A 12,076-nucleotide genomic window follows, 5' to 3' on the forward strand; every position below is an offset into this window, starting at 1 on the left:
TCATGTTTTGTGAGTTTTGTCAGCAGTGTTGTAGCATAAGAGTCTCTAAGCTTGATCCTAATGTATTTTCTTCAAATGCTGAAAGATTTCCTATAAATTGATAGCAGTTGACACTATTTGACCACTAGTCTAGGTCTAAATAGGCCTAATACAGGCACACGGTTCCTAGTAAAGATTAAATGACATGTCATTTGTTACATTCACAACCTGTCCACGGATCAGGGTACCTTTGTGTATTTCAAGCTCATGTCTGCGTAACTGATTTCTAAAGCACATCTGTTTCTTATCTACACAAGTTTGCTTGATTCTATTATATAAAATGTTGGGAATCACTGGTTTATGTAATCAGATGGATATGTGTATTTGTATAAGAATTTTGATTTGCCAAAACATTTGAACATTTTTCTCCTGTCCCATAATGTCTAATTGATAATCACCTTAAAATCTATTTGGAAATCAAATCTATTAAAATAATTTATTTCTTAAGCCTGCAGTTCTCATCCATAACGGTTCTTAGAGGAATGACTCTGTGGAGTCTGATTCACTCTGTGCATAATGCAGGTGACTTGACCCTACACTTCACATTATGCCATCTGATTTATTTGGCATGCTTTATAAATAAAACTCCTGAACCAGTATAATGGGTAGAGTTTTACGTTTACAAAACATCCTGATGTGAAGATGTGACTCAGAAGAGAGCTGGCAGGGCTGTGAGGTCATCCGGCATGAGCGACAGAACGGCTGTGGCATTTTCGAGACACAACACTACACATGTAACATTAACCTGCACGTGTTCGACATTGCAAACACTGCCTGGTAGATTACTTCAAACAATCTGATCATGTAGGGTCGAAACGGGGTGTTTTTATTTTATTTTATGAATAGTTCTACTGAAGAGGGTTAGAGACTTTATGTACATAAAGTCCTTTAAATTAAATTATAATTATGGTCAAAAATAATTATTTAAAATCTCTGAGAAAACAATTTATAATATATCTTGAGATATTTTCAGTCAAACATTCGCAGTGGATACAAATCTCAAATTGCTTGAATACAGAATGTTGAATAAAAAGCAAAAAAAAAAAAAAAAAATGTAAACAGCACAAAAGATTATTACACTATTTAAAGTACTACGAAATAAACTTACCAGTCCAAGATGATGTATGTACAGAATATACACAATTTACACCCCATACATTGTGGTATGATTATGTTTCACTGTATACTGTGTGCACATATAAAGGAATTGGGATGGGGTTCACATGCTAATGTAAAAATACCACACAAGTTTTGTAAGATGTCTTTAAAAAATGCACGGTAACAGCGGCACATCATCGAACAGCAATTAAGCATATAAAAACATGCAGAGAGCACAAAAACATACAGTAAATGTATCGTTTTTTAGGAATTGTGTTACTACGTACAGGTAAACATAAATGTTACCCTCCTCAGTATAGCTACAGTATATTCCTATTGAGATGCTATTTACAAAAATCTTATCTGGGTATCTTTCATGAAACACAAGCAGAAAATGTGTTTGCAAATAGTTTGATAAACCATTCGCTTTGAATTGAATGGCACAATTTATATAAGAACGGATTTATGAGTGATTTACATGAGTACAATGAATTCTGTGTAAATCTTTCACAAAACCATTCTTACATAAATTGTTGCATTTAATGCAATGTGACAATTTATGCAAGAATGGTTTTTATGAGAGACTGCAAAATGTTTGTTTTTCTGCTCGTGTAATTCATTTATAAATCATCCAATTTTACATAAACTGTTGCATTTAATTTATGTAACAATTCACTAAATAGTTTTACGAACAATTTACAGGAGCAGAATGATTTTCTGTGTTAACTGAAAAATTTACAGAAAAGCGGTTTACAAACGTTCGATTCACGTAAGAATGGTGTTGAACAATGCATTTCCTGTATATCTTTTGCAAAACCATTCTTGTGTAAACTGTCACATTCAATTCAATATGAATTAACGTAAGAATGCACAAGCAGAACATTTCTGTGCAAATAATTCGTAAATATATTCTTACGTAAAATTCAATGCGTCCGTTTGTGTAAGCAGGAGCGATTTGCAGCGTTTCATGAGTGACCTCCAATGGCTCAAAAGAACACTCCCATTTCTCGCTGTTCATCTGAGAATCAATATATATAGTAATATCAAAAACGCTTGGAATGAAAACCTATATGAAATATTTTACTGTAATTTACAATAAAATGTCAATATTTAACTGGTGTGAGTGCAATATTATTTTTCACCCAAATTACCATAGATATTGAATACATGAAAACATTTCATGCATTAAATTCTGACAGGTAATACTAAACAGAGGATTATTACTCAACTAAAAAAAAAACATTATTACAATTCACTGAAATATCACAAACCAATGAGTACATTTTATACTTTGTATTATGGCCAATATTCTGTAGCCAATCCAATACACATTTCTTAAAAAATGCTAGTAAATATCAAACTGCATTTATGAGGAGGTTGGCGTGGTGTGCTATAATGTTGGAGGTTTATTCATGTGCTCAGAAGCGGTTGAGTTTATCTGGGTCATTTGATGCCATCTGGGTGAAGTCTTGGAAAATGTCCTTGTATGTTTCATCTCCTGTAAAGAGAAAACAGTATAAGTGATTATCAGGGGAAGTAGCACCTGCGTTACCTGCATGCAAGCATGCTAAACACACCATCACATACTAGAATCCAAACGGCAAACAACACAGAAAGGATGAGCCTCATACCTGCAGTACTTCAGACGACAAACTCAAGAGTTTAGCAGAACGCAGGAGAGAAAGGAGGAAATGATGAGTTGAAACGGACATGACACAAACTATGTCTTATGAAGTATATTTATTTACATCTGGTATATGAAGACTATATATCAGATCTCTCTGACCATTTAACAAATTAGTGTGAAGATCTGAATGTATGTTCTTGGTTCGATACATAATGTTGATTACCACAAAAAATCATTTTGTCTCGTCTTTCAGGGTTTTTTTAAAGCAAAAAAATGTTTCGAGTAATGCAATTAAAAAGAAGTCTATGGAGCAAGCATTCTGGAACATTTAAAGCAGAAAACTTTTGATTAAAGCACATAAATGTGTTATTTGAGCTGTAAAGTTGTCTAACTTGTCCTTTCAACAGTGGGTAAGCTTTTTCAGCCAGATTAACTTTTGGTTTTTCATCAAAGATGTAATTATTTTTTTTTAATTCTCTATGAAAAACAAACTTTCTCTAAGTATTGTGCAAAATTTCGCTGTTTTTTTCTGCTTTAAGAGGTCATGACAGAATTGAAAATTAAACTGAAAAATTGGGGAAGAATGGTTGTACAAATTATTTACATAAGTAGAACAAATTAAAGTAAATAATGGGTAAACCATTTTACATACATTTTTGCATTCAATTCAATTAGACAGTTTGGGTAAATAGTTTTATGGAAAATTAACAAGCACAAAAATATCAGTGTAAAACTGTAAAACATTCCTATCATAGAGTCAATTCAATTCAATGCAAATTAGCGTAATCATTGTTGTATGAACAATTTACGTGACCAAACGCAACCATTTTTGTCGCATTGATTTACACAAGCAGAACAAATGTGTAAATTGTCGCATAGAATTTAATCTGAATTCACGCAAGGATGCTTTTAAGAATGATTTACAGGAGCATGACAAATTTTGGCATAAATTCCACAAACCATTTTTACGTACATTTTCGCATTCGCAATGTGACAATTCATGGTTTTACAAACAATTTACACGAGCAGAAAAAAGTTCTGTGTAAAACTGTTCAGAAACCATTCTTTCATAAATTGATGCATTCAATTCAATGTGAATTCACGCAAGAATGGTTTTAAGAACAATTTACCCAAGCAGAATGCCTTTCCGTGCAAATCATTCGTAAAAATATTCTTATGTAAAACGTTGCAATAAATTCAGTCGGACAGTTTGCTTAAGTAGGAATGGTTTACACAAATTAGTTCAGTGCATTTTATGTACGAGGCCCATTACGTCCAACGGCTTGAAAAAACACTCTCGTTACTCCCAACAATGTGTTATTTGAGCCGTTACAGTTGCCTATCTTGTCCTTTTAGCAGTGGGGCTACTTTTCTAGGCAGAAGAAGTAATTGCTGTGTTTATTTTCCAATGTAAAAAAAAATCGTATCTGGTTTGTGTGAAAGGTACCGGTTTATCTCTTTGAAAAATTGGGTACAACTTTACACAGAGAAGGTCAGTCTGCATTTAATAGCACTAGTCTCATGTTACCACAATTAATATTACATAATAGACAGACACTAACAATGGAAGTCCACAAAGAAACTCGAGAACTATTACATAGAATTTTAAGAGTATAGTCTCAAGATGATTTCTTTGAAATAACTGAGGGATGAGTTGAAATTATTCTAAGTGGTAATCAACAGTACGTCACAAAGTCGATAGAACTTGTGTATTGAACCTGGAATGTTCCTTTAAAGTATTTAACTTTACAGAAATGATCAAATATCTCAAAGTTCATTACAGCAACAGAATAACAGAGAAAGACAGCAGCTCAGAAATCTACAGTAACATACAATAGTGTTTTATGCTTTTTACATACAGACCATCTATATACAATTTGCATCGGTACACAGAATAATACACTGCACCTTTCATCTTTAAGAAAGGGATTTTGTTTCATTTGCATTTAGATTAAACCTGAGAATATGTTATTATATGTCTGTCACATTCAAGAAGGCAGATGTCACAAGGATGATATGCTTAAGGACAGTTTATGGTATTAAAATTCAGAAAATAAACAGTAAATAAATTAATTAGATAGGAGGACCTTGTGCGTCAGGCTGAACTTTCACCAGATCCAAACAGCATTAGGTGTAAAAATCCTGCTCTACAACACCCCTCAGTGGCTAAACATACTTGACTACAATCAGTTTTAATTTGGCACTTGTAAATCTATCAAAATATAATAATATTCATAAATATAGTAATATAATTGAACCTTCAGATTGTGGTTTTATAGTTTTTCCTTTTTCCTATATTTACACCTAAAAACATAATTACACATTATATTAAGAAATATATACTGTATATCATTTTTTTGTCTCTCAACATTCAACATGTTTAAAATAATTATACAACTCATGCTAAACATGTCTCTTATGTTAAGCACTTTTGTAATGGATAATTCTGAAAGTACTTCAGTTATGTAGATACAAATAAAATATTTCAGTAAAAATAAGCTAAAACAATTGAGCTAAAAGTGCTTTCTGTTTTGTATCTGTTTTGTTAACACTATGTTATGCATTCATAATAATTATTAGTTTTCATAAATGCAATATAATTGTAAATGTAATAGTAATAAAAATGTATCCAAAACTTACTGAGATAGTCTCATGTCCCTGAAGTACACTGAATGAAGATTTAAATATCAGGAATGCGTCAGTATGATCATAAACAATCATACATTCACCCATAAATCAGAGTATTCAATACGCTACCATCAAAGACCGCCAGTATTTGCATTCAGTCAAATGTAAATAAGGTGCATATGTGTTCAACTTTACAATCTTTTACAAGACTATTTATTGCAGTTTTGACCTACTACTGTTAATAAATAAGATGCTTTACATTAAAATACTAGGCTATATCAACCCATCCGGGGGTGAACTGAAGCTCGAGCAGTGTACATTCACAGATATTGTGCATATGCTGCAGGCTTTGGTGATTTTGGCCAAGTAATGTACAGTATATGTGTTAGGAGTCTTTGAGCTGTAATCTAATGAACTCTTCCATACACTTCCTGTACTGCATCTCAGTAGGGCTGTTAGAGTTATATTGACCTGACTGACTGTACGGACCCTCCGATTCCTGCATTTCCTCGTTCATCTTTGCCAGTCGAAGCCTGCATGGGGAGACAGAAAGACTCAATATTTTATGTTCAAAAACAGCTAGTTTTAAAACCATTTCAATTCGTAGCATTCTTTAAATGTTAACTAGGATTGTTAAAGTAATAGTTCATCTACTAATTTTAATTAAGTCCTATTTACTCAACCTTGTGTTTTTACAAACCTGTAAGACTTTTTTTCTTCCATGGAACACAAAAGGAGAAACTCTGAAGACCGTACTGGTTTGAATTTAATTGAGTAAATGATGAACTATTTTTTTAAGCACTTTGTCTAATGACAAATAAAAAGCTCAAGGCATCAAGATGTGTAAAGAAGAATCTATAGCAACTCACAGCGTGACAATATCAGCGTTAGCTGCCTCGACTGCGATTGACAGTGGCGTTTTATTCTCAATGTCTGCTGCATTCTGATTAGCTCCCCGCTTAAGGAATAAACACACTTGTCTGCAGTGGGAAAGCAGATTACAAAAAAGGTAATTAATACCAAGCCTAAATTCATAATTTTACAAGATGAGTCACGAGAAACAATTGTAGGACTTATGTAACAAAAATGGCATTATTATTATTATTATTATCATACTGTATTCTCGAGTAGCACTAACCCCGTGTGGCCCAGAATTGTGGCGTGATGTAATGGTCCTCTGCCTCTATTGTCTTGTTGGTTCACTCTGGCTGAATTTTGCAGAAGAAATTCACAGGTGACCAGAGATCCCTGAAAGAGACACATCACATATAGTGAGATGCTTTCAAACGCTCTCCCTTAAATTGCCATAAGGGTCAATGATGCTTATTATTTTTGTCCAGATCTACAGTAATAAGTTAAAAATACAGTACATGCAAAATACAATTCACACAAAATACTTACCTGAATACATCACGGCTATAATGAACATGTTTTCAATTTCTGAGTTCAAAGTCATTTTAATGTTTTTTTCTGAAGCTTAAATGTAAAAATGTCTAAGTGGTGTAACTGTCCAGAAACAGAAAAAAACAAAACAAAAAAAACAAGAAATAAATGAATAATAATAATAAAAAAATCTCATTAAAATCTGAAATTCTTAAAGAAATGCTGATATAATTAGTTTGAAAAAAAAAATCCTGTATTATTATTTATTTTAAACAATTAAGCAATGAAACAATTTTCTACACAAAAAATAATTACAATACTACAACCCCTATTCCGAAAAAGTTGGGAGAGCATGAAAAATGCTAATAAAAACAAAAAGGAGTGATTTGTAAATTATATTCACCCTTTGCTATTTTGAAAGCACTACGACTTAACTATGATGATTTTACATTATGAATTTCATTGTATTTTTTTTTATGTACAGTCATTTCAAATCAGATGATTGCAACACACTCCAAAAAAGTTGGGACAGTCGAGTGTTTACCACTGTGAAACATCACCATTTCTTCTAAAAACACTTATTAAGCATTTGGGCACTGAAGACACAAGTTAGTGAAGTTGTGAATTTTCCCCCATTCATCCATTATTTAGGTCTTTAGCTGCATAATTGTATGGGGTCTTCGTTGCCGGATGGTACACTTTATAATGCACCACACATTCACAATTGGAGAAAGGTCAGGACTGCAGGCAGGCCAATCTAGCATCTGAACTCTACATTTACATTTTACATTTATGCATTTGGCAGGCGCTTTTATCCAAAGTGACTTACAGTGCCCTGATTACAGGGACAATCCCCCTGGAGCAACCTGGAGTTGAGTGCCTTGCTCAAGGACACAATGGTGGTGGCTGTGGGGATTGAACCAACAACCTTTTGCCTACCAGTTCAGTGCTTTAGTCCACTACACCACCACTCTCTGCTTACACAGCCATGCACTTGAAATCCAGGCAGTATATGGTTTGAAGCTGTCCTGCTGGAAAATGCAGGGACGTCCCTGGAAAAGACGGTGCTGGATGGCAGTATATGCTGCTCCAAAATTTGTACATATCTGTCTGCATTCATGGTGTTCTCACAGATGTGCGAGTTACCCATGCCATGGGCACTGACACACCCCTGGCCCATACAGACACTGGCTTTTGGACCTGATGCTGATAAAAGTACACAAAGGGGGTACCAAACTGGGCAGTGGGAGGATTCCCGGGAAGCAAACCTGTGCTTCGTCAAATCGACTCCAAATCAGCTGGACCACCTGGGGGTGGAGTCTCCACTCTCCTCTGAGCATCACCTGCCATGACAGCACGTCCGCTGCGCGGTTGAGGTTGCCCGGGATGTGAGTGGCCCGCAATGACTGCAGTCGCTGCTGACTCCAGAGGAGGAGACGGCGGGCGAGTTGTGACATGCGACGTAAGCGTAAACCGCCTTGACGGTTTACATATTGTACCATCGCCGTGTTGTCCATCCGGACCAACACATGCTTGCCCTGAATCAACGGTCGAAGCCTCCGCAGTGCCAGCAATACCGGCAACAACTCTAGGCAGTTGATGTGCCAATGCAGTCGCGGCCCTGTCCAGGAGACATGGGTTGTTAACATCGACATGCCTGGACACTTGCTCTAAGGGAACCCCTGCCCGCAGAAATGCAAGGTCCGTCCAAGGACTGAACATGTGGCAGCAGATCGCCGTGATAGCCACACGATGCGTGTCGCGGCGCCATACCCATCTCGGGACTCGAGTCTGAAGCCAGTGCTGAAGCAGTCTCATATGCATCAACCCGAGCAGCATAACCACCGCCGAGGATGCCATATGCCCCAGGAGCCTCTGAAATGGTTTCAGTGGGACCGCTGTTCTCCACCTGAACGACTTCAGGCAGTTCAGCACCAACTGCGCACGCTCCTTTGTGAGGCGCGCTATCATAGTGACCGAGGCTAACTCCATCCCGAGAAAAGAGATGCTCTGAACCAGGGAGAGCTTGCTCTTTGCCCAGCTGACCCGAAGCCCCAACCAGCTGAGGTGCCCGAGCACCAGGTCCCTGTGCGCACACAACAGACCTCGAGAGTGAGACACCAGGCAGATGTCCACCTCCCTTAGCAAGGCAAGGGCTGCCTCTGCGACTTTCGTAAAGACGCGAGGCAACAGGGACAGACCGAATGGGAGGACCTTGTACTGATATGCCTGGCCCTCGAAAGCAAACTGAAGAAAGGGTCTGTGCCGAGGTAAAACCGAGACATGGAAGTACACGTCCTTCAGGTCTACTGCCACGAACCAATCTTGATGCTGGACGCATGACAGAATGCGCTTCAGAGTCAGCATCCTGAACGGGAGTCTGGGCAGGGCCCGGTTCAGCACTCGCAGGTCCAAGATTGGCCGCAACCCACCGCCTTTCTTTGGCACGATGAAGTAGGGGCTGTAGAACCCCTTCTTCATCTCGGCTGGAGGGACAGGCTCTATTGCGTCCTTCTACAGAAGGATCGCGCAGCCCCTTGGGCATGCAGCAAAATCAAAACAAAAGGGAACAAATTATTCTCCTCCCAGCCCTCCACCGGGGGATGGAGTGGCCTGTGCACCACCTTCGGGGTTCCAGCGGGTCTCTTCATCACTGGGTCATCAGTCTCAGGGACGCTTGGAGGCCGGGGCCGAGTGGTTGGCTCGGGCTGTGGCGGAGCCACCTGACCTTGAACCACGCCGGGGCAGGATATGTTGGATGGCCTCCATCTGCTTCTTAACTGCTGAAAACTGCTGGGCAAAGTCCTCAATGGTGTCGCCGAATAGGCCGGTCTGGGAGATGGTGGCGTCGAGAAAGCGGACCATGTCGACGTCTTTCATCTCAACCAGGTTAAGCCATAGGTAGTGCTCCTGGACCACCAAGGTGGACATTGCCTGCCTGAGAGCCAGCACCGTGACCTTCATTGCCCGTAGGGCAAGGTCGGTTGCTGAGCGCAGCTCCTGCATCTCTCCCAGGTCAGAACTACCCTCATGCAGCACTTTCAATGCCTTGGCCTGGTGTACTTGCAGGAGGGCCATGGCATGCAGGGCGGAGGCGGCCTGTCCAGCGGCACTGTAAGCCTTGGCCGTCAGAGACAACGTAGCCTTACAGGCCTTAGACGGGAGTCTCGGGCGATTCTGCCAGGTGGTGGTGTTTTGCGGCTGGAGTTGCTTTCCCCCGAAAGAAGGAAAACAGTGACCGCAATGTTGACATGGTCATACTCTCGCAGTGAGAACATGAACCATCCGCGAACGCTGGCCCAGACATGTGAGGCAGCGATTGTGGCCATCAGAGGAGGAGAGGTAGCGACCGCATCCAGGAACTAGACACAGACGGAAGGCATCTTTAAAAAGATGCTCTCCATCAGTGCGCACTCTTTTAGAGGAAAATATACTCTTTATCAGAATATATACTTTCTCAGCTGTCGAAGCGCCCACGGGCGTACTCTGCACTAATTGTGCATAAAGGGGAGAAAACCGCTGCGATGCGCCGTATATCCAACAGCATATACTCGCGAGGTGAATGGAACAGCAGTGGAACTCGCTGATCAACACCGCTCGGCTCCAAAGAAAAAATCTGAATGAGTGGTTGTGAGCCAGCTCCTTTTATACCCGTATGTCCGGGGGAGTGGCATGCAAATTTCACTCGCCAATTCCCATTGGCCTTTTCTCAAAGATCAGAGGTGTTTAGGGCTCCCAAGAGCGACCCCTAGTGTCACTACATCGACACTACGTCGAGTGAGTTACAGATAGGGAAGTGTAGTTGTAGTGCTTTCAGTATAACAAAGGGTGAATATAATTTACAAATCACTCCTTTTTGTTTTAGCATTTTTCATACTGTCATAACTTTTTTGGAATTGGAGTTGTACTAATAATATTTGAAAAACTTTTTTCCATCAAATCAGGTGGTGTAACCAACGTAGGTACAAATTAAGTTGTAATTTTACAAAACAAACATAACAGAAAGGACCACTTTAGACCCTCAAAAATATAATTTTTATGAAAAGGCACATTTTGTTCAGGTCAAATGGAGTAACCCTGAAAAAACTTTTTATTGGTGACTTAAAAATCCCCCTTTTAGCAGTGGGGCTACTTTTCTAGGTCTGGTTATTCATCCCAGATGTAATTACTGTGGTTATTTATTTACTTTCCTATGTAAAAAGTCCTTACCTGGCTTTGCGTAAAAGGTGTTTATCTCTTTACATGTTCTGGAAAGGAGTTGAAAAACATGTTCGAAAATTTTTTACATTTATAATTAAGCTATAACAAAGAAGTATTTTAATATCTTTTACTTGATAGTTACGCCACTTGACATTTTTTAAGTCATTAATTGTATTTTTCTAGATATTGGTAAAAATTATGTGTAACATGGACACAAAGATTACATTACTCCTAACTTGACACGTGTTTTCAACTAGACTTCCATTTTGACAATCACGGACAACCTTATTTGTCAATGACCCATAAACTTGATGTTACACTAACACACTTTTCCAAATAAAATGTTTGTCTTTTTAATCTTACATCAAAATGTATTAATTTGCTCCAACTCTGAAATGACTTTCCTTTTCTGCTGACATCACTAAGCCCTCTTAGTTTTTTAAATCTCTTCCCTCTAACCTTTGTTACTGATATTTCTGTAAGAACTTCATTTATTTGAACAAAACAAAAAAAAAATATATAAAAATATCTTCAATAAAACAGTTAATAAAATTGCAGTAAGATTCATTCAAAATAATTATCATTAATGGGCGAATGCAATGGTTTCTGATCTGATGCTAACACTGTACCAGAATCTGTTCAATACAAATGTAATGAAACTTATTTGAACAGTATCACATCCCTCATATGTACTGTACATAAAATAAGATATACAGTACAGTTTCATCAAAATGTAATAACTTGCTCTGCCTGCAAAATGTCACTAAGCCCTCTAATTTTTCAATCCCACCCCTCCAACTGTCATATAGAAACAACTTTCCAAAATGTACAAAATGCACTAGTAAAGAGCTGCGTCATGCATAATTAAGTTAGTGCCATTTTTTCCCAGCGCAAACAAACCTCCTTTTTATGTAAATTAGGCTTTTTAAAGATTATTATAGCGATTTATTTGCCTGACACAATTAACGTTGCACTGTTACAGCCTGTGGAAAGCAGGCAGTAAACTGTAATAAACAAATCAAATGATAACCAAATGATGAAGAAGAGGGTTATAACCTGCTATATATCCAGATGTGCCATGTAGTCAACTTTCAACATTTC

The 12,076-nt window shown here is 38.1% G+C and overlaps 1 protein-coding gene across 12 annotated transcripts in view; it reads right to left on the minus strand.

Moving 5' to 3' along the window:
- Positions 1-844: 844 nt before the first annotated feature.
- The window catches only part of LOC127438686 (arf-GAP with coiled-coil, ANK repeat and PH domain-containing protein 2-like), a 100,327-nt gene continuing 89,095 nt past the window's right edge, over positions 845-12,076 (minus strand). For 8 of the 12 annotated variants that reach the window (XR_007896790.1, XR_007896794.1, XR_007896792.1 and 5 more), the window contains 4 exons: positions 6,531-6,640; positions 6,262-6,372; positions 2,769-5,925; positions 845-2,635 (listed from right to left, as the gene is read on the minus strand). Coding sequence is in view for 4 of the 12 variants with exons in the window: in XM_051694455.1 (XP_051550415.1) it covers positions 2,556-2,635; positions 5,864-5,925; positions 6,262-6,372; positions 6,531-6,640 (363 nt within the window). In the remaining 8 variants the exon portion in view is untranslated. Of the gene's footprint in view, positions 2,636-2,768; positions 5,926-6,261; positions 6,373-6,530; positions 6,641-10,984; positions 11,023-12,076 lie in introns of those variants that run through there. The other 4 variants (XM_051694455.1, XM_051694451.1, XM_051694454.1 and 1 more) reach the window with 2 other exon arrangements.

Source organism: Myxocyprinus asiaticus, chromosome 50 (assembly GCF_019703515.2).
Source record: "Myxocyprinus asiaticus isolate MX2 ecotype Aquarium Trade chromosome 50, UBuf_Myxa_2, whole genome shotgun sequence".
Taxonomy (NCBI): Eukaryota; Metazoa; Chordata; class Actinopteri; order Cypriniformes; family Catostomidae; genus Myxocyprinus; species Myxocyprinus asiaticus.